Here is a 20,730-nt window from a genome sequence, read left to right as displayed (position 1 = left end):
CCCATCCCAGTCTGATCATACTGACAGATGCGTCCAACCTGGGCTGGGGGCGGTCAGCCAACAAACTGGCACAGGACGTTGGTGCCAGGATGAGAGCCATCTTCACATAAATTCTCTGGAGTTAAAGGCAGTTTCGTAGGGCCTCCTAGCTTTCTGCAAGAATCTCTGTCAAAATAACATAGAGGTACAGATACACAACCAAATAGCGGTCGCGTACGTGAATCAGCAAGGGGAGTTTTGTCTGGACAAAAACACCTGAATCTCCTCTATGTGCAATTTATCTCCCGGGAGTGGAGAACATTCAGGTAGACTGGGAATCCAGTGGATTGCCACGACTGGATGCTGGATAGCTCAGTGTTGAGCCAACTGAAAGAGAGGATGGGTCCCTTCTCAGTGATCCTATTTGCATCTCGTCTGACCCATCAGATGAAACCTTTCATAAGTTGGAGACTAGATCCAATGGCTCGTCACACAGATACTTTCCAGACATCTTGGACAGAGAGACTATGATATGCCTTTCCTTCCCTGCTGGGGGAGTTTGGAAAGATCGGGGGAGAGATCCAGGATAGTGATTATCGCACCTGCGTGGCAGAGCTAACCTTGGTTCCCCCTTCTCCTGGAAATGTCAGTGAAAATACCAATCCTGCTTCCCACTATGTTGATGTCACCTCAAGGTGCTTACAGTGCTGCCTGGAGTAGGTGGTCAGGGAGACATTGATCACTTTTCAGCAACTCTGGATGCGATTGTAGATTTTCTAACTCACATGTATATATACACTCTTCAAAAAAAAGAAATGCACAGGTAGATTTTTAGTAAATTTGTTGTATCTTATGAAGTCAATATATTTAATTCAATATCATATATGCAAATGTCAAATTATTGAGCTCAATAGTCACATGGTGTCGTTGTATAAAGGCATTGAAAACTGTTCATTGTCATGTCACATAAGGCCTCAAGGTTGCGTTGAACTCCTGTGACTGCAATTACAGTTATGCATCTCCTCGGCACTAAAGGGATAAGTGTAGGAATTCTGTGCTGTGTCTGTGCTGTGTAATTTTGCGCCTTTCTGCTTGTAACACGTTGGCCAGTTGTGTGAGTGTCTGCGGCATGTTCTGACGTTGACATACACGTTGAACGAGTTCATCCCAGAGATATTCGATTGGGTTGAGATCTTGAGATCTCGACAGCCAGGGCAAAACGTTGATGTTGGCATTAAGCAGGTAGTCTACCGGGATACGAACTATGTGAAGAAGAAATCGTGATTCATCGCTTTATAACCACATTTGTGTCCAGTTTCTCACATTCTAAGGCTGTTAGGTATGGCACCAACGCAAGCGTCGCTGTCGATGGATCTGTTGCAAAACAGGGATGAGAACTGCTCTTCTGGGTCGGATTCCAGCCTTGCAAAGATGGTTCCTGACAGTTTGGTCTGATATCCTCCTCAAACCAGGATGCATCCTGCAGTGTCCGTTGCTGTGGCATTGCGATGACGTAGGTGGAACAGTCGGATGTTGCAATCCTGTGCACGGGTGGTAACTCTTGGTCTGCAGTTGGTCTGCAGTTGAATTGAACTATGTGTATCAGTCCCAAAGGTGACAAATAGTGCTGTGGTGGACGCAGAAGTGTTGCAACAGAAGACTGCGATTCCCCTCTTTGGATACGTTCTATGGCGATTTTTTTATCGGCAGCCCTGAGTCTGTTTGTTTGTTTGTTGTTTTACGCCGCACTCTGCAGTATTCCAGCTATATGACCGCAGTCTGTAAATAATCGAGTCTGGATCAGACAATCCGTGATTGACATCATGAACATCGATCTACGCAATTGTGATTGATGACATGCATCAACCAAGTCAACGAGTCTTGACGATCCAATCCCGTTAGTCGCCTCTTACAACAAGCATAGTTGCCTTTTACGGCAAGCATGGGTTTGCTGTAGACCTATTCTATCCCGAATATTCAAGGGGCCTCAGCGTCTCGGCATTTTCGAACTTGAAAAATGTTGACAATTGAATGACAAATTATTGGCTTATGCTTGCCTGTTTATAGCCACGACCACAAGTTATGAATGCCATAACTTGCACGTGCATTTTGCTTTGCTGTTTTCCTCCATGCCATTTTTGAACAAGTGTCCAAACAATGCCGTTTAAGACATTGCAAATGGACAATGGCTGCGTTTTTACGAACAGGTTGTCCAATAACATATATCCAATTTATATTCGGGATTTTATGTGTAATCAGGTTCAATGAACAACACACTACCTGTGCGTTTCATTATTTGAAGAGTGTATAACAGCCAGTACAGGACTATTAACAAACGTATATCAGTTTGTCTGCCTTCTGCCTTTCACCCTACCATTGATGGCGGCAGTGTAGGACAACACTCCATGGTTAAGAAACTAATGCCTGCTACATATAACCAAAAACCTCGTCAACCTGGAATGAGGACATTGTGTTACTCTTCATGTCTAATCAGGGCTACAATACCAATCTAACCAATATGTTATTGACTTCATCCACCAGAGCCTCCAAACTACTTACTTGAGTTTCATCTCACCAGATCAACTAATGTCAATGGGACAAGTATAAGCCCTAAGTCCTTGATACCGGAAACTTTCAAGGAAGATACTGATCTTACCTGCCTTCACGCCTACCTATTGTGGTGTTCCTCGTGGATATCTTAGGACAGATCTAGCCTTTTACTGAGGTTTGTAAAGCCTCACAAAGCAGTCTCATCAGCAACCCTGGCTACATGTAGATGGGCCACCAACCTGATGAGCATAGCAGAGATTGACAGTGAAGCGCTTCTACATCCAAGGCCTTTGCTAAGGGAGCCTCCCTTGCTGATATTCTCAGTCCGGGAAACTGGTCAAACGCATCAACCTTCAGAAACTAACTGTTACCTGAGAGGGCCTGCATCCAGCAACGGCAACACCACTAAAATCATGTAGACCGACAGCCTTTGTACTACCAATATCACATCTACTACGTTTTAGTAAGTGAAATTGCTATTTACAATAAGCATATATAGTGTGTGTTGTTGAAATTGTAATTTCATGAGTAAAACGTAGTACATGTGACACCAACTTCCTCCCAGTGTGTTATACAACCTGAATAATGCATCGTAGTCACAACTGCAACTTAGAGTATAATCACATTTCATTCTCTTTCAGTGGCCACAAGAGTGGATCCCAGACGTTGATGTTGCCAGGATGATGTCGTGCTTTGGATTTGCTGAGGAACATCAGGAAACTCTCAGTGTTCCGTCCAATCTCGGATCTGTTGGTCCTCTTCGCGTTTCACATTCAATGATTTGTTAATCTAGAGGAAAGAATTTAACTGATATCAACTTGGATACCCTTTGGCCCTTTTATTGCGATTTTGCGGCCATTCTTAGAAGATCTTCTGTGTAATCTCGCTAGAATCTCGTGGTTACAAGATTTTCCAGCTTTTAAGGGCTGTTAATGAGTGCTATGAAGAAGATACCAATATCACATCTACATGTACTACGTTTTACTCATGAAATTACAATTTAAACTGCACCGACTTCGTGTGCTTGTGGACTTACCATGTAACAACATGGAGGCGGCCATTTATGACACCACATTTGCTGCTTTGACCCCACAGAAGTCGTAATATATGGAACAGACATGACTGTGAAAGGTACACTCACTTTCGTTTATCTAATGCATTTGAGTGTATAGGGTTGTACACAATAGAATCTTTGGAAATACAGGAGAACATGTATGTGACTAGATGACGCATTTACCGGGCTGTGATTGTATCGAACAAGATAGAGAAAATCCTCGGAACATAATTTTCATGTTGCGGGTCCAGAAGACTTGTTTTTCTCATCTTTTGAGAAACTATGTTAAAAGTCTTGAAGCTGGGAAACACTAGTACGGATTGTGAATACATGGATCAAATTATGGAAGGGGGTATGGAGCAAACAGAAAATCAAAAGGTTCTTGGTTTAAACAAATGACAGGGCTATATAGTAAATATAGAGAATACGATACGAGTGGACTTTCTACGGTATCTGACTCAACGGAAGGGAAGTCAGATACCTCAGAAAGTTCACAAGTATCTTAACGAGAATGGGTGTGATACTGTATTTATTACTGGTGTTAAATATGTGTTTCAGTGCAAATAACTAATAAAATTCGTTCGTAACCAGACACAACCGAAACTGGGTGCAAATCTGGTTGCGCATGAATATTTCTATGTGGCCTAACATGGGCACTGTTGACAATTCTATGAATACTCAATAGCAATATGTTCCTGCTATTGTGTGTCAAACAAGACAACAGAAAAGCTCAAGATCCTTATTTTTGAAATCTTCAACTGAAGGTAATTGAAGATTAATATTTATTACTAGAACAACTGCAAGAATCATTGAAAGTCAATTGCGCTCTTTGAATCTCGGACCTACAGTCGGTCCCCTCGGTATCAACGTGGCTCGGCTTTGTTGATTTTCCAGCTGAATTTACATTCTGTTTGTACCAGTTTGGAAAAGGGAAACCATAGTGTTTCATGTTCACAGTTTTACATTATACTGAAGAAGTGGACATCAACAACCTTCAGTCTGCTTGCATATCGTGTCAGTGGCAGCTTCTAATGACGGTTAAGGTTACCATCAGAATAAAAAAAGATAACCGACCTAGTTTTCGTATGCTTAATGTTTATTGTGTGTGATCTGATCGTGCAGTCGTGTACATAAACGAAAACTTTCAGAAACAGTTAAAAAATGGCATAGATGGAGCATCCAACGTCGGTCTCGACATCAGTTCAGGAATTTTCAGCTGTCTTCATTTCGCAATGCTGATCCATTATGTTAAATCAAATTGAAATTCGAAAAGGTTGTTGTGTGCATCCAGCTGATGGGGATCCATAGTCGTAGATAGGAAATAGATACTGCTCGAGTATATATTTACAGTCTGTAGTACTTTATGAAGAACTGATATGGAATGTAAAGCAAATTTGATGTGTGTGACACAATTGTTTGGTTTCATAAAAAGCAAATCTCGCAAACGTTGGGTTAATGTTTATTCACAAAAAACAAATTCCAGTGTGCCCTCAGCGAGGACACGGGTATCCAATCAACACGAATAAAGCGAGATCAAGCTTAAACGTCACACGAGGGTGTTTCACAATATCACTGGGATGTTCAAAGCGCGTTTAAAAAAAGGTGCTGCGGTGGCGGTCTTATTCGGATAAAACCTTAAAAAAAAACATATCCATGGGGTTGCTTACTATTCGTAACTGTGATTCCTGGACGCCATATATGCGCGCGACTTTCTGTCACTTAAACATCACACGATGGGGTAATAGCCGTGGTTTCCAGAGGAGCTGCAAAAACAATAACAGTATAGTAAGATCCTGTTAGTAAAAGGATTGCTGCTTTGACATTAATCCACACAATTTGTCAAAGCTGGGATCATGGTTTGTGAAACAAGAAAACGGTGTTATCACTATTCCCCGCCATGAATGAGTGAATTGGGTTTAAGACTGATTTGAACAATAGTCCAGTTATATCACGGCATGTCAGCGTAATGTGGGAGGAAAGCCAGAAGTGATGCAGGTCTTACAAGTTTTCCACTTTGGTGATACCAGCGAGCACGGGTACATGGTGCTGATAAACCTAGGAACAGAATAGTAACGAACTTGGATTCGAACCAACGATCATAAGTTTCTTGCTTAAGGGATGCAACTTTGCAAAGAGAATCGTCACGCCTTTTACGACTGGGCCACCCGTACCCCTCCCCCGCCATGGGGCACATTATACTTGGTTCATATAGTAATGACTAACGTGGAAGTTAACTATCAAAATGTCCTTCAAAGCCTTAAGAAGAGATATGCACGCAGGCGGCTTCTTGCCATGAGAAACTGATTAAATTTGAAATTAATACACACAAAAGGCCTCTTCTCTTGAATAAACATGGTATAGAAGCAATTTAGAACTCTTGATGAGCATATATTCTCTGAGATTAACACGTTTTTCATTCATGTAATTTCAGTAGTTTCTAAGAAAACTTGTCCCAATTGCAGACACCGTACACTAAGTAAAAAAACAGGGATCATAGGCCGTCCCTGTGTGAAACAATAACCTACGACACCACCTTTCGACAACATTCTTGGTGAGTATCTCTCAGATAAGCATACAAACTTTCATTCATGTAACTTCAGTTGTTTCTGAGAACACTTGTCCCCATTTCACGCAGTAAATTGAAAATCATTGAGCAGGGCTCATGGCTCTGTAAACATGTATTTAAGGCAACATCTTTAAACTGATTTGAGATTGTGACAAATGTGTCCTCATTGAGAAGCGGATGGACGGATCGAAGAATGGAAGGACGGATTTCGTGGCGGTGAATAAAAACAAAACGAACAATCACTATTTCTGTTTTTCTTTGCAAAAATCTCAATCGCTGCTAACTTGTTTGTTGTATTTTTGTTTAACATCACAATTCTACAGCTTGTCGTTAAAGGCGACTGACGGGATCGTTTTGTTACAGACCGCCGTCATATAGCTGGAATATTGCTGAGTGCGGCGTTAAATAACAAACCAACCAACCAACCAACAGAGCCGTGGCAGCAGCCTGTACACAATAGTGAGGACTGGACAAGCACATTATTTATATGAGCAATATCCCATGCAGTCGTGTTACAATGACACACCTTCAACCGTGTCACCAAGCCGGACCACCTGATCCATATAGTCGCCAATGGGATAACTGTACCGTTGTCTTACTTACTACTCTGTACTGATTCACCTTGTAATCACCCTGTGCACAATCCACAGTTATTGATTTATTTGCTACTGTTTCTGTCTACTGCAGTTGTCATGGCAGTCATTATTCAAGTTATGCAAAGCTTACAAGGCCTATGTCACAATGTGAACTTCAGAACCGATCAAATTGAGGATTCTGTGTTTATGTTCTACACAAAACATATTGACGACATGTGCCCTGTTCCACAAAGCGATCTTAGGGCTAAGTCGATAGTAACTCCCATACTTTCACAAAGATTTAAGACAAACGTACCGCAAAGATCGCCTTGTGGAGCAGGGCCTTGGAAAACTGTTCTGAACAATAACTGAACAATTTGAGGCTCCTGTCTGAGATAATGTACGTGTCTTGAAGTAGTGACCAAAAACATATTCTGCCTGCAACAACCCCGTTCCCAAACACACCAATATATGATGCTCTCTATACTGATACTGTTATCTATTGCTGCCTTAAACTGTTACAACTCTTGTACAAGAACAAAATTACTGACTGTATTTTCAACATTTTTGCACCGTTGAGGTACGACTACTGTCACCTCACCCGTGAAAACGCCTTTTGTATTACTTGTGACCAAGGCTTATCCTGAATCTCCAAAGAAGTGAACTTCAACAATATTAAATGTTGGCTCCCTCACTGATTCACATGTTATCTGTTACAACCAGAGTCTGGACTAGAACATCAAGTGATTGACATCACGAGCATCGATCCATGCGATTGGGATTGATGACTGTGCATCAACCAAGTCAGCGAGTCTGACCACCCGATCCCGTTAGTCGCCCTTTACGACAAGCATGGGTTGCTGAAGACCTATTCTACCCCGGAATCTTCACAACAAACGACCGCACCCATGACTGTTGATGGTTTTGTGCGACTAGGATCCTTTTACTTGGCCCGAGTATCTCATAAGTGCTGACTCAACAGGTTGGTCAGGTCAGGTTGTTTGTGAACGTTTTGTCACTGTTGCCCGATGGCGTTTCGTTGTTTATGCTTTCAGTCACCGGCTTGTCACGACCCGTTTGTTGGCTTCTGTGACATAACTGTAATGCTGCTTACTTATATGTCACTTCTAATATTGGTATACTAACCATCTGAATCCACCACTGAGAGGAGAGCAGGACCGCTTATTTGGCATCCGCCGCACCATCCTCCACATCGAACCTCAATCAACTGGTCATTTGAGGACCTTGTCACTATAGGTTCCTGTCTATAATGAAACCATTTTACCTGAAAGAATAAGTTCAAGAAACGTCAACTACAAGGACAAACTATGGCATCACCGTGGCGTCACGTTTCGTGAACACCTGGTGACACTCAAAATAATTTCCCCCGCTATTGTAATCTTAATCTTGAATCGGTTTATATCTGAGACTGGTTATTGACGATTTATATTTACAAAAGTGTATTTACTTTCAAATATGTAAATGCGACAAAACAACTTCCATTATCATAAGAAATCTTTTGTCAAGGCTGTCCACTGTACTATTCCGACTAAATGATATTGTTTTTTGTTGGAATGTTGACAAACGGGTTTTATCCTGAACACGTTTATTTTGTTGTCCTGATGTGTTGAATAATCCGTTGAAATGTTGAAACGGTTCAAGCTGTATACAATTTGTTTGAATGTTTGTTGTTTAAGCCCGCACTCAGCCAATATTCCAGCTTTATAACGGCGTTCTGTAAATAATCGGGTCAGGACCATACAATCCAGTGATTGACATCATCTGCGTAATAGGGAAACAATGACATGCATCAACACGAGCCTGACCCCTGACCCGATCCCGTTAGTCACCTTTTATGACAATCATAGTTGCCTCTTGCAGCACGCGTATGTTGCTGAAGATCTATTCCATTCCGGATCTTCAGATAACAAAGGATACAGCAGTACTGTCAATATTCGGAAGCTACAAGCTCTTGTTTTAAGAAAACTTACTGTCTCGTTTAGAGCCAGCCCAGTGCCTCTCAGGTCCATCACACCCCGACCTTTTGGGCTACACGAACTTTCTGGTTGGGTGTAGCAGTCCCTGACTTCACCCACTTTAACAGTTAGGGTGCCTGTCATGTTGTAGAAGACACGATCGCTCTTCTCAATCTCCATTGTCTGTGAAATGAATGTCAACTACGTTCATAACGAACACGCTTACATGAACTTTTGTTGTGGTCCCGGCCATTTGCTGTAAAAGTGGTGTATATATGCTTACAACGAACTTCGTCTAAAACGAACTTAAATAAGTGCTCAGTTTCTTATAAACGTCGTTTACAGTATTTCATTACAGTGAATTCTAATGCAAAATTGCAATTTATGTACCCATAACGTTTGTGTACGGAAGCCTTTTAGGGCCATTTGTTTTTTTAATTTTTTCGATACTATCTTGAAATTCAAGATACTATCTTGAAATTTCAAGATACTAAGTTGATATTTCAAGATTTTCACTTCAAACGATTTTTACATCTTAGGATGTTAAAAACTTATTATCTTGAAATTTCAACTTAGTATCTTAAAATTTCAACTTAGTATCTTGAAATTTCAAGATAGTATCGAACAAAATTTAAAAAAACAAATGGCCCTAAAAGGCTTCCGTATTTGTGTCATGTCATATCTTTCAAGACAGAACTACTGGGAGGATTTTACCTGAACGGACTCATTGTGATGAATGGTTCATTGTCATGTTATTGCTAGAAAGCGTGGAAATTGCAGTAGCGAAGTAGCAAGCGAATCCTATTATCTTTATCTTGTGTTTGTGGTTTAACGCCACACTCAGCAATATTCCAGCTATATGACGGCGGTCTGGAAAATAAAAATGTATGAACCAGACAATCCAGTGATTGACATCACAATTTTATCGATGCTCATATCAATCACTGGATTGTCAAGACAATTGCGCATCTCCTTTGGTTATGTACTGGAATGTAATATATACAAATCTGGCTTATAAACTTCCCATAAAGTGAGTGATTTGTGTTTAACGCCGCTTTTAACAGTATTCCAGTTATATCGCGGCGTGTCAGCTTAATGTGGGAGGAAAGCCCGAAGTGATGCAGGTCTCAGACGTTTACCACTTCGGTGAATCCCACGAGCACGGGTATGGTGCTGACAAACCTAGAAACATAATCGGGGCGAACCGGGATTCGAACCCACAATCATGGGCTTCTGGCGCGCCCAAGGGACGCAACTCTACACAGCGAATCGCGGCGCCTTAGACGACTGGGCCCCCCGTGCCCCCACTTCCCTTAAAGAGGCATTAGTTTGATTGTCTTGTGATAGTTTCCAGTCGAAGTGGCTGGTTTCACACTTCGACATTTTGACAGATATACAATGTCAAATACAATTTGAGGTCACAGATAAACGGCAAGTCTTGGATCAAAACTTATTTGGTTTAGCAGTCAGCAAATATTCCATCCCATTTCTGGTGTCCCCCGCAGTGATATTGCCAGAGTATTGCTGTTAGTGGCGTAATCACCACACTCACTCTTGCTAAATGACGGCGGGCTGTAAATAATCGGTTCTGGACAAGACAACCCAGGGATTGACATCATGAGCATCGATCCACGCATTTTGGATACGATGACATGTAACAAGCAAATCCCGTTCGTCGTCTCTTACGACAAGCGTATATATGCGCCTGTAAGGCAAGCATGGGTTGCTGAAGATCTCTTCTAACCCGATTCGTCACGGGTCACATGGCTTCGTAAATGATCAGGATAATTTAACAAACCATTTATTGCCAATTCTACTGCACATGATAAAGGCTTGTGTCTCACCTCAATGTTCAAGCCAAACTTTGAAAAGACGTAATATCCGAGACGATAATTATCTGATGGGGACTCTCCGTTGCAGTGGTAATTTTGTATCCTTGGGGAATCCATGAAATAAGGTGTAGGGAGCGAGATGTACTCTGAAGGTGTACTATTCATTGCATGGCAGTACACCTTGACTCGAACTCCACTCAGTTGTCGTGGGTACAGCCAGTATTCTCCGTCAGTGTACGTGGAACTAAGTTGCTGTACCTCGGTACAGTTCGACACGGCTGAAACGACAAGTGAGTTGTTACTGTTTCACTTCATGAGAATTTGCGAAAAACAAATGAACATGACCTTCGATGTCTTCCAATGTGGTTTATTCATCTTCAGTTAAGAGACCAACCATTTAATATTCTGGAGGCGGTAATGGGAGCTTTGTGTGAGAATATTTTTGGCTGCGCGTCAAGGCATACAATTTCTTTCTCGGACACAACTGTTTGAAATCGACAACACATTATTATGTCTTGTTTAATTCCAGGCCGTCAGCGCATTACAATAGGATTATTGCCGTGAGGTGTAAGAGACTAAACAAACACTGACGTTTGTACTTTTAAACCAGTTTACGAGGATTTATGATTTGGTTTGGTTTGTTGTTTAACGCCGCACTCAGCAATATTTCAGCTATATGGCGGCGGTCTGTAAATGTTCGAGTCTGGACCAGACAATCCAGTGATTGACATCATGAGCATCGATTCACGCAATTGGGATACGATGATATGCATCAACCAAGACCACCCGATCCCGTTCGTCGCCTCTTACGACAAGCATAGTCGCCATTTACGGCAAGCATGGGTTGCTGAAGACCTATTCTACCCCCGATCTTCAAGGCACAATTTATGATCGTTGAGACAGACTTGTAACTGCCTCTCTACTCTACTTTTAACAGTATTCCAGTTATATTTCGGCGTGTCAGCTTAATGTGAGAGGAAATCCCGAAATGATGCAGGTCTTACAGGTTTTCCACTTTGGTGATACCAGCGAGCACGGGTATATGGTGCTGATAAAACCTAGAACCAGAATATTCGCGAACTGGGATTCGAACCCACGATCATAAGTTTCTTGCTCAAGGGACGCAACTCTTCACAGGGAATCGTCACGCCTTTTTACGACTGGGCCACCCGTACTCCTTCCCCCGCCATGGGCCGCCATGGGGCACATTAGACTTTGTTCATATAGTAATGACTAACGTGGAAGTTAACTATTAAAATGTCCTACAAAGCCATAAGAAGAGATATGCACGCAGGTGGCTTTTTGTCATGAGAAACTCTGATTAAATTTGAAATCAACGTTAAATAAAAGTGAAATCGACGTTGCCTTGCCAAACGTTGATGAATTTATCACGCTATGATATCCACAAACCAAATTGACGAATCATGTGCGGCTTTATTTACAATCATTTCTTTGACTTTTAAGTTTCAACCTGTTTTGTCAACTTACGCATGCACGTCATCGTAGTCCATGTTCCATCCGGGTTACATGTCATATTTCCGCAAGGCACATATCCAACGTTGCACTTCAATGACTGGTTTATCGGAGTGAAGTGTCTGATCATTAAAGGAGCGACATTTTCAACAGTTGGTGGCTCTCTGCAGTCTGAAATATGTTCATGGCAACACATAACCTTCTAATATGAAATCTACACGTTTGTTTGTTTGTTTGTTGTTTAACGCCGCTCTCAGTGAGTGAGTGAGTGAGTGAGTTAAATTTTAAGTCACATCGGCGATATTTCAGCCATATCGTGACTATCAATAATTAAGCATAATACATATATTGAAACTTGTATAAAAACCTGCCAACGAAGGACAGTAAAATTACTAGATTCATCACAGAAAAAGATATAAAACTAGTACGGAATGATAAAAGAGAATAGCACTATACATAACGATACAAGATAAAAACAGGCTATAGATCGCCAGCAGCTGAAGGTAGACCACCATGCTAGGGTCCATGGGGACTTACAGTACTTTTGCTACCTGCAAGGACCCCAGTCGGATTTACATCATCCCTCCAGCTGTTGGCGATTATGACAAATTTAGCCAAAGGTAAACGAACATATATACTACTATTAAAAATGTGGCCAAAATAAAAATACTTTGAAAGACGTGGTCTTACATACCCTCTCAGGGGGACAATAATTTTACACTACTTCAACCCCCTTCGAGGATACAGCCACTAACAATCTCAGTTATCAAATTTATTTTACCAATTATAAAAACTATACTATATACAAAACACATCAATCAAAATTTAAGGAACAATTCAATTTCTTTTAAAAATTCAATAATTAAATGAACACTAATATTAAAAAGATCCTTTAAGGATGAAACTTTGAAATATTGATCCTTGTGATGGAAAAATAACGCCGCTCTCAGCAATATTCCAGCTATATGACTGTGGCCTGTAAATAATCGAGTCTGGACCAGAGAATCCAGTGATTGACAACATGCGCGTCGAACCACGCGATTGGGATCGATGACATACATCAACCAAGTCAGCGAGCCTGACTACCCGATCACGTTAGTCGCCTCTTACGACAAGCATAGTCGCCTTTTACGGCAAGCATGGGATGCTGAAGACCTATTCTACCCCGGATCTTCACGGGTCTAAAACATCAACACGTAAAGCTAATTCACAAATTAACTGAATAAATACACATTTAAAATTATTTTACTTTATTTGATTGTCAGGACCAAACGATATAATGTATGTGATGTTTGTTGTTCAAGGCAGCATATTCCAGCTAATATATGATGGCTGGCTGTACATAATCGATTCTGGACAAGACAACCCAGTGATTGACATCATGAACATCGATTGGGTTACGGTGACACATCAAACGAGTCAGAGAGCCTGACACACCCGATCCTGTTAGTCGTCTCTTACGACAAGCATAGTAGTCGCCTTTTTCAGCAAGCATGGGTTGCTGAAGACCCATTCTACCCCGGATCTTCAGGAATCTGTAATGTCATTTAAGTTCCTTTGTCATCTAGGGGGGGGGGGGGGGGGGGGGGGGGAGAGAGAGAACTCCATGCTCTACATGAATAATATTAATTAAATAATTTATTAATTATAAGATAACCGCAAAGTTCCTAACTTACTTTCTATTTTTAGAAGCTGCATCAATAACACCTTTCATCGAGGGATTGTCTTCAAACGAAATAATCCTCGTACACTGATAACTTAGACGCAGTTTGATTGTGTGTTAGTTGCCTGAGTGTACATAATCGAGTTTCTATCCCGGATTTCCCACGGGCACACTAAGTACGTAGATAATACCACGATGACATTATTCATGTTGTTTATTGTTAACGTCGGAAGAAAGCCCTCACAAGACTTTGAAGTCAATAACTGTATACCTACACGCAAGGATACACTCATGGCCGCCTTCCTCTGTTTCAGTACACATTGTGTTGTTAGGACAGGAGTGATCTTTACATCCACCCAGTATTCCCTGGAGTTAGAAAATTGGTACACAGAATCAGACAAAACACAACGTGGAATATTTATCTGTTTTCCAAATGTAAAAACCCGTTACTGAATACGACTACATCAGTATTTTATCTGTGGAAATATATAGAAAAGGAAATGTTTCTTCTTCAGACGCTCAGGTTCGTTTTCCTAAAGAGAGTCATTATTGTTATAACAAATTCTGCAATACCTTATTTAATCATCTAAAACTGGCTCCCACAGGAGATATCCCAAGGGCAAGCCTCAGAGTTTTGATATCAAAAGACACTCGGATGAGATTGTATTTATCATCCAACCTCATTCTTCCAACATTTTCAGTTTGTAAACAGTAATAAATAGGGCCTAGATTTTCGAAACGATCTTAGCTAAGATAAATCTCAACAACTTACGTTCAAAGACAAGATATCTTAAGTTTAAGATAAAATAGATTTTCAAACTATCGTAAACCTGACGCAGATCGCACAGAGCTTCGATACCTATCGTAACTCTGACAGAGAACTCATTTGTGTTAAGAGATAGAAAAAGCGGGGATTTCCCAGCTGCTAGCGATAACAACATGGAGAAGTTTGAGTGACATTCCGTGCAATCCTATATACTTAAAAAAAAGAACCGCACAGGTAGATTTTTAGTAAATTTATTGTTCCTAATAAAGTCGATATATTTAATTTAATATCATAGATACAAATATGAAATCTTGGAGCTCGATAGTCATATGTTGTATTTGTACAACAGCATTGGAAACTGTTCACATAAGGCCACAAGGTTGCGTTGAACTCAGTATCTTGTGTGACCGCCCTGGGCAGCAATCACGGCTCTGCATCGCCTCGGCACTGACTGGATAAGTGTACGAAATCTGTTCTACGGAATTCTGTGCCATTCTACTTGTAACGCATCGGCCAGTTGTGGGAGTGGTGTCTGTGGCGTGTCCTGACGTCGACGTATACGTCGATTGAGTTCATCCCAGAGGTGTTCGATGGGGTTGAGATCTGTAGATCCCGATGGTCAGGGCAAGACGTTCATGTTGGCATTATGGAGGTCGTCTACCGTGACACGAGCTGTGTTCGGTGGGGCGTTGTCCTGTTGAAACAGCTCCGTCTGGCGATTGGAAGGCGAGGTTAAAGAATTTGATTCATGTAGCGATTTGCTGTCAAATTTCCCTGAACCACTACCAAGTAAGACTTCGTGGGTGCAGGATATGCCCCCACCACCATGACACTACCGCCACCGATAGTGTCGAATTCACGTACACAATGTGTGTGTGTGTGGGGGGGGGGGGGGGGGGGGAAGATCGTTCCTGACAGTCAGGTCGTCCGATATCCTCCTCAAACCTGGGATGCGTCCTGCAGTCTCCGTTGACGTAGGTGGAACAGTCGAATGTAGCGATCCTGTGCAGAGGTGGTAACTCTTGGTCAGACGGTTTTTTGACAGTCTGTAGTGGAATTGAACTGTATGTATCGGTCCAAAAGGACCAAATGGTGTTGTGGTGGATGTTAAAAAGGCGTGCAACAGAAGACTGCGATTCCCCTCTTTGGATACGTAGTATGGCGATGTTCCGATCGGCAGCGCTGAGTCTCGGCATTTTCGAACTTGAAAAATGTTTACAATTGAATGACAATTTATGCTTGCCTTTTTATAGCCTCTACCACGAGTTACGAATGCCGTAACTTGCACGTGCATAATGCTTACTGTTTTCCTCCATGACATTTAAGAACAAGTGTGAAAACAATGCAGTTTAATACATTGCAAATCGACAATGTCTGCGTTTTTACGCACCGATTGTGGAATATCAGGCCACCAACATTTTCCAATAACATATATCTAATTTTTTACCGGATTTTTTGTGTAGTCAGGTTCAATAAACAACATACTACCTGTGCGTTTCTTTTTTTGAAGAGTGTATGTCCAACATGTAGACGTTTTGTTCTTATGATAAATGATGACTACCCGAACACAAATAGCATTTGGTTGCCATGCAAATCCATTTTTAAAACCCAATAAATGTTATAATCAATAAGTGTAGTGTTACCACAATATAGCTATTAGAATTGAAATAATGTGCAAAAAAAAGACACAAAGTCCAAGACGAAAGTAAGGGACGTTATTCTATTACGAGACCTTTGATTGAATAGCAGGCGTTCACATTTAAGATGCGTGTTCAAGTCTGATGTTACGTGAGTATTCTGGGTCAGTTTCACAATACTGTTGCTTTTCTGTGTTTATGTCAAAAGTAAAGTGTACAGAGTTAACACCAACATTAATCATGATACATGGAATATCATGCTATTTGTATTTAGATGATTTAGTTATTTTTTATCTGTCAAGATCGCTAATTCTTTTCCTAAGTTGAAAGTTACACTAATTTACGTTCACAGAGGGAGATAATTTAGGAATTGTAAAGTTGTCATGGAACACGCCACAAGTAAAAGCGAATATAAATATATTGTAGTCCTTTTCTATCCTTTTAAATTAAGTAGACCTAATAAACTGATTTGTCTGATATAATTTAAATCTGGCTGAGGAGCGAAATAACTACATTGGAAATGTGTGAAATCTTTAACTGAACGTAGTTCGATGACTTTTGGCTTGTCTGACAGCATTGCTGAGGGTCATTTACTAGTATTTGTCCGGTGACCCTATCCTTTACAATGATTTTAATGTCTGAATGGTTTCAAGTATCTATATTTTTTAACATAAAACGGGAAATGTACACTTACATAACATTTACTATTACGTAATCGGTCCAATGCAAAATTCAAGGGTTAATGTGGTGAAAATGTCTATTTTTTATTGATCAGTACATTTCATTCAATAAAGGTTTCGTGCGAAAATATATTGGAAAGTGAATTTTGGACAATGTTCAAAATATGATATTTTTGACGACATTTTTAACCCAAACGAGCATGGAAACTCAAGATGAATTCATTGGGGCGGGAGAACGAAAAAACATTACAAGTCACATTTTGACTCGTAATAATATGTACATGGAATATTGGTTAAGAAACCTAAAATGGTATTAGTTTGTGATATGTGACTATGGTCATAACCGGCACTCACTGCGAGGAACTAGGCTGCCACACACATTTTATGTTGTGGCTTTTTAACAATATGGTCATACCATGTGATATGATAAGTGAAAAAACAAACAAGACAATATTATAAATGTGTATCCTAAAACTCTACAGCACAAAAGTCTTCATATCAACATGTGCTGAAAACTGTAAAAAGTTTCATAGAGAAGTATGCCATCTTATCGCACACTCATCTCTGTCATAATCAATGCAGAAGTGGGGATGATGGATTTGATAATGAAGTCACTAAACGAAATTTACCCTCAACCATTATTGAGGCACATACTGACAACTTGGTAGAAGGCATGCACAGTTTCCCCTACTACGGGAGATACCTCCAAACGATGACAAACACTAAATGTAGGCATACAAAAAACTTTAAAAAAACGGGGTTAAATGGGCATCAAGTTGAATTTTTTGGCATTTATAAGAAGAAATCATAAATTTCTAAAAGTTCAACTTATTGCCTTGGAAAAATACAAAATATACATTTCAAACAAATATAAATAGTAAAAAAACAGTAGAGCATGTACCTGACAAGACCTGCAAAGTTTCATGAAAAAATATTGAACGGTTTATGAGTTATGCTCCGGAAACGATCCCTACCCTCACAGAACCTAAGTCCACCTTGTTAGCCAAATTTCTAAAATTTCTAAAAAGCAAAAAGAACCAGTTCAGCATGTACCTGACAGACATGAAAAGTTTCATGAAAAAATATTTAACGGTTTCTGAGTTATGCTCCGGAAACGAAACGTCACGGACGAAAGGACGGACGGAGCCCGTTTCTTTATCCCCCGCCAACTTCGTTGGGCGGGGGATAATAACAGCGGAACACTGCGCTAAAGTCTCGCCGGGCGAATACAAAGGGAAATCACTCTCAACTAAAGTATGAAATAAGATAAGCTGCCCCTGAGTTATCAATAAGGTCACGGTCATTACTATAGAATGCCGACACCCGTTTTTATCCTCAACAAATTATCGAAAAGGTATGTTTTTTCACACTTCTTCAGCATGGACTCGGCTCCATAGTTATGTGAATCGCTGTCGCGATTAGGGACATTTCTCAGTAAAATCTTTGATGCGTTCTTCGTGTTTTCAAAGTGTCAACAAAATGAAATGTCAATGTTTGAACCTAAAGCAGACTATTTGTTTGGCAAAATTTCTACGGCAAAGTATGTCGCCATCTTGAATAAAGATGTAATATACTTACGACAGGTATGGGGCTATCTAAGATTTACGACAAACTTAAGACATCTTAGGGCTATGATAGTTTCAGAAATAAGCTACGATAGCCTACAATTTCCTTACGATAATTTTACGATAGATTTCGGGCAACGATCGTTTCGAAAATCTTTGGCCTGGTAATGATGCTGTTAAAGTACTTTTTACACTTAAAGACACTACTTATTACTGTCTTCAAACTGAAAATGTCGGAAGAATGATGTTGGATGATAAATAAAATCTCACACTCGTGTGTTTTGATAGCGAATATATCAACACTCGTTGATATATTCGATATAAAAAAAACTTGGGTGGGATTCTCTATGTCTTCATTTGCACGCGCACTGATTTTTGTGAACTATATATTGTCAACGCCATTGGGTATAAAAGATACAATATCGGTGATAATTTTTTGAATAAATCACGGAAAATCAGTGATAACACCAGGTGTTTGAGATTAGGGTAAGCATGTTCTCTTCTGGTGTTTACATATGTGTCATGTTGACGTAGTTTCATCACTAAACATAGTAATATAGTGACTGAATATGTCTTATCGTTTTTTCACCGCTATTTATACATAACAAAACACTTCCAAATTGTAAATTCCACAGTTGAGTGTTGTGTTTGTATTATTTGGTGAGAAATAGTTCACACATTTCGTAAATTCTTTTACCAGAAATAGACGTTTGTCCTGCAGAAGAAACAGAGTTGCCGAGGAGCATATGTGTAAAAAAAACTTTTGTGTACATGAAACAGTTATTAATCATTGGGCTACTCTCACCTGTGGCCAGGCTTTGGACTCTGAGAACACAAAGCGTGGTACTGTCACCATAGAAATTGATCCATCGGTGTTTGGGCCATCCTCACTACTGAGCTCGCATGTTCCGTCATCAAGCTGAAAGTTGTAGGACCTGCACATGCTTCTTAGAAGACATTCTTTTGCACAGCTAGCAAGGCCTGTTGTGGTAAAACTTTCAATAACGGCACCCTTTAGTTTCGAATTTTCTGTCACAGGTAGGCGACTTAAAGAAGAGCAGGTCTTCTCGTTGGCGCCAGCAAAGGCGATATAGATACATAGAAGGTGTATTCTGTGAATCCTGGAATTGATAAGATGAAGCATTCTACCTTTGAACATTCACATGTATCGTGTTCAGTTCGGCGTTTACCGTCAGAATATATACTTGACTGACAAAAGACAGACAGAAATCCTGTTCCAACTGAACATGTCCCATCGGCATTAAGCTAGATTTTATGTATCCCGAGATGGCACTTGTTTTATTCACGTTAACACAGTCGTTATCGACTCTAAATCTACGCATAGCTGAATGTTAATTTACAGCATTATTGTTTTGCTGTGGTAGCCCGACGGTCGTATTACGTGTAACCATGTTACATCTTTATTGCAGGGTACAATGAAGAACAAAGCGCGTGTTTATTTACGACAAAACATTGTTCTTTCTTGACGTCATTTCTGTTTTTTCGAACATGCGCTCACAACTTGATTATGTAAACTGGACGACGTTGTTTTTGAGGGAGAAGTGTCAAGTGAGTTGATTTAGATTCAGCTGATCAACGCAGATGAACGCAATGGGCGAGCGAGAGCATTCAATGAGTGAGTGAGTTAAAATATATAGTCACATCGGCAGTATTTCCGCCATATCGTGACTAACAAAAGTTATACATAATAGAAACATATAAACAATAAAACCTTGTCAACAAAGGACAGTAAAATAACTAGAAGATCACAGAATATTATTTAAAACTAGTATACAACCATAAAAAGATTTCACTTTACGTAACATTGGTTTTGGTTGGTTTGTTGTTTAACGCCGCACTCAGCAATATTCCAGCTATATGACGGCGGTCTGTAAATTATCGAGTCTGGACCAGACAATCCAGTGATTGATATGAGCATTGATCCACGCTATTGGGATCGATGGCATGCATCAACCAAGTCAGCGAGCCTGATGACCCGACACCGTTAGTCGCCTTTTACGACAAGCAGAGTCACCTTTTACGGCAAGCATGAGTTGCTGAAGACCTATTCTACCCCGGAATCTTCACGGGTCTCCATGCAAATGGGATCGATGACATGCATCAACCAAGTCAGCGAGCCTGACCATCCGATCCCGTTAGTCGCCTCTTACGACAAGCAGAGTCACCTTTTGAGCAAGCATGGGCTGCTGAAAACCTATTCTTCCCCGGATCTTCACGGGTAAAGTCCAGTTTTAACCCTTGCCGAACTAGGCTGCACCTATGGAGTTACATTTGGGTGGTGCATGTCAATCACTGTATTGTCTGGTACAGACTCGACTATTTACAGACTGTCGCCATATTATGCGAAGTTAAACAAAAAAAACCCCGAAAAGACATGCATCAACCAAGTCAGC

General features: G+C 40.6%; 1 protein-coding gene across 1 annotated transcript; it reads right to left on the bottom strand.

Annotated features, from left to right (window-relative positions):
• Positions 1-3,911: 3,911 nt before the first annotated feature.
• On the bottom strand, positions 3,912-19,957 carry LOC124151652. The gene is made up of 7 exons (XM_046524230.2): positions 19,122-19,957; positions 13,944-14,034; positions 12,021-12,176; positions 10,545-10,810; positions 8,716-8,883; positions 7,871-8,009; positions 3,912-5,346 (listed from the first exon to the last, which is right to left on the bottom strand). Exons 1-7 carry the CDS (start codon positions 19,473-19,475, stop codon positions 5,303-5,305), a joined length of 1,218 nt encoding a protein of 405 aa, XP_046380186.2. The 5' UTR covers positions 19,476-19,957; the 3' UTR covers positions 3,912-5,302.
• Between the last annotated feature and the right edge of the window lie 773 nt (positions 19,958-20,730).

This window comes from Haliotis rufescens, unplaced genomic scaffold (assembly GCF_023055435.1).
Source record: "Haliotis rufescens isolate VD_foot unplaced genomic scaffold, xgHalRufe1.0.p SCAF_6, whole genome shotgun sequence".
In the NCBI taxonomy this organism is placed as follows: Eukaryota; Metazoa; Mollusca; class Gastropoda; order Lepetellida; family Haliotidae; genus Haliotis; species Haliotis rufescens.
The sequence above is the reverse complement of the archived record's forward strand: the minus strand, read 5'-3'. Positions and strand labels throughout refer to the sequence as shown.

Excerpts from the sequence above, each read along its gene's own strand:
- LOC124151652 (XM_046524230.2), bottom strand. The coding sequence starts at position 19,475 with ATGTTCAAAGGTAGAATGCTTCATCTTATCAATTCCAGGATTCACAGA. Across the intron at positions 12,177-13,943 it reads CCATGAGTGTATCCTTGCGT|ACTGCAGAGAGCCACCAACT; the intron begins GTAGGTATACAG and ends AACATATTTCAG. Across the intron at positions 8,010-8,715 it reads GGCTGGCTCTAAACGAGACA|GTAAAATGGTTTCATTATAG; the intron begins GTAAGTTTTCTT and ends TTATTCTTTCAG.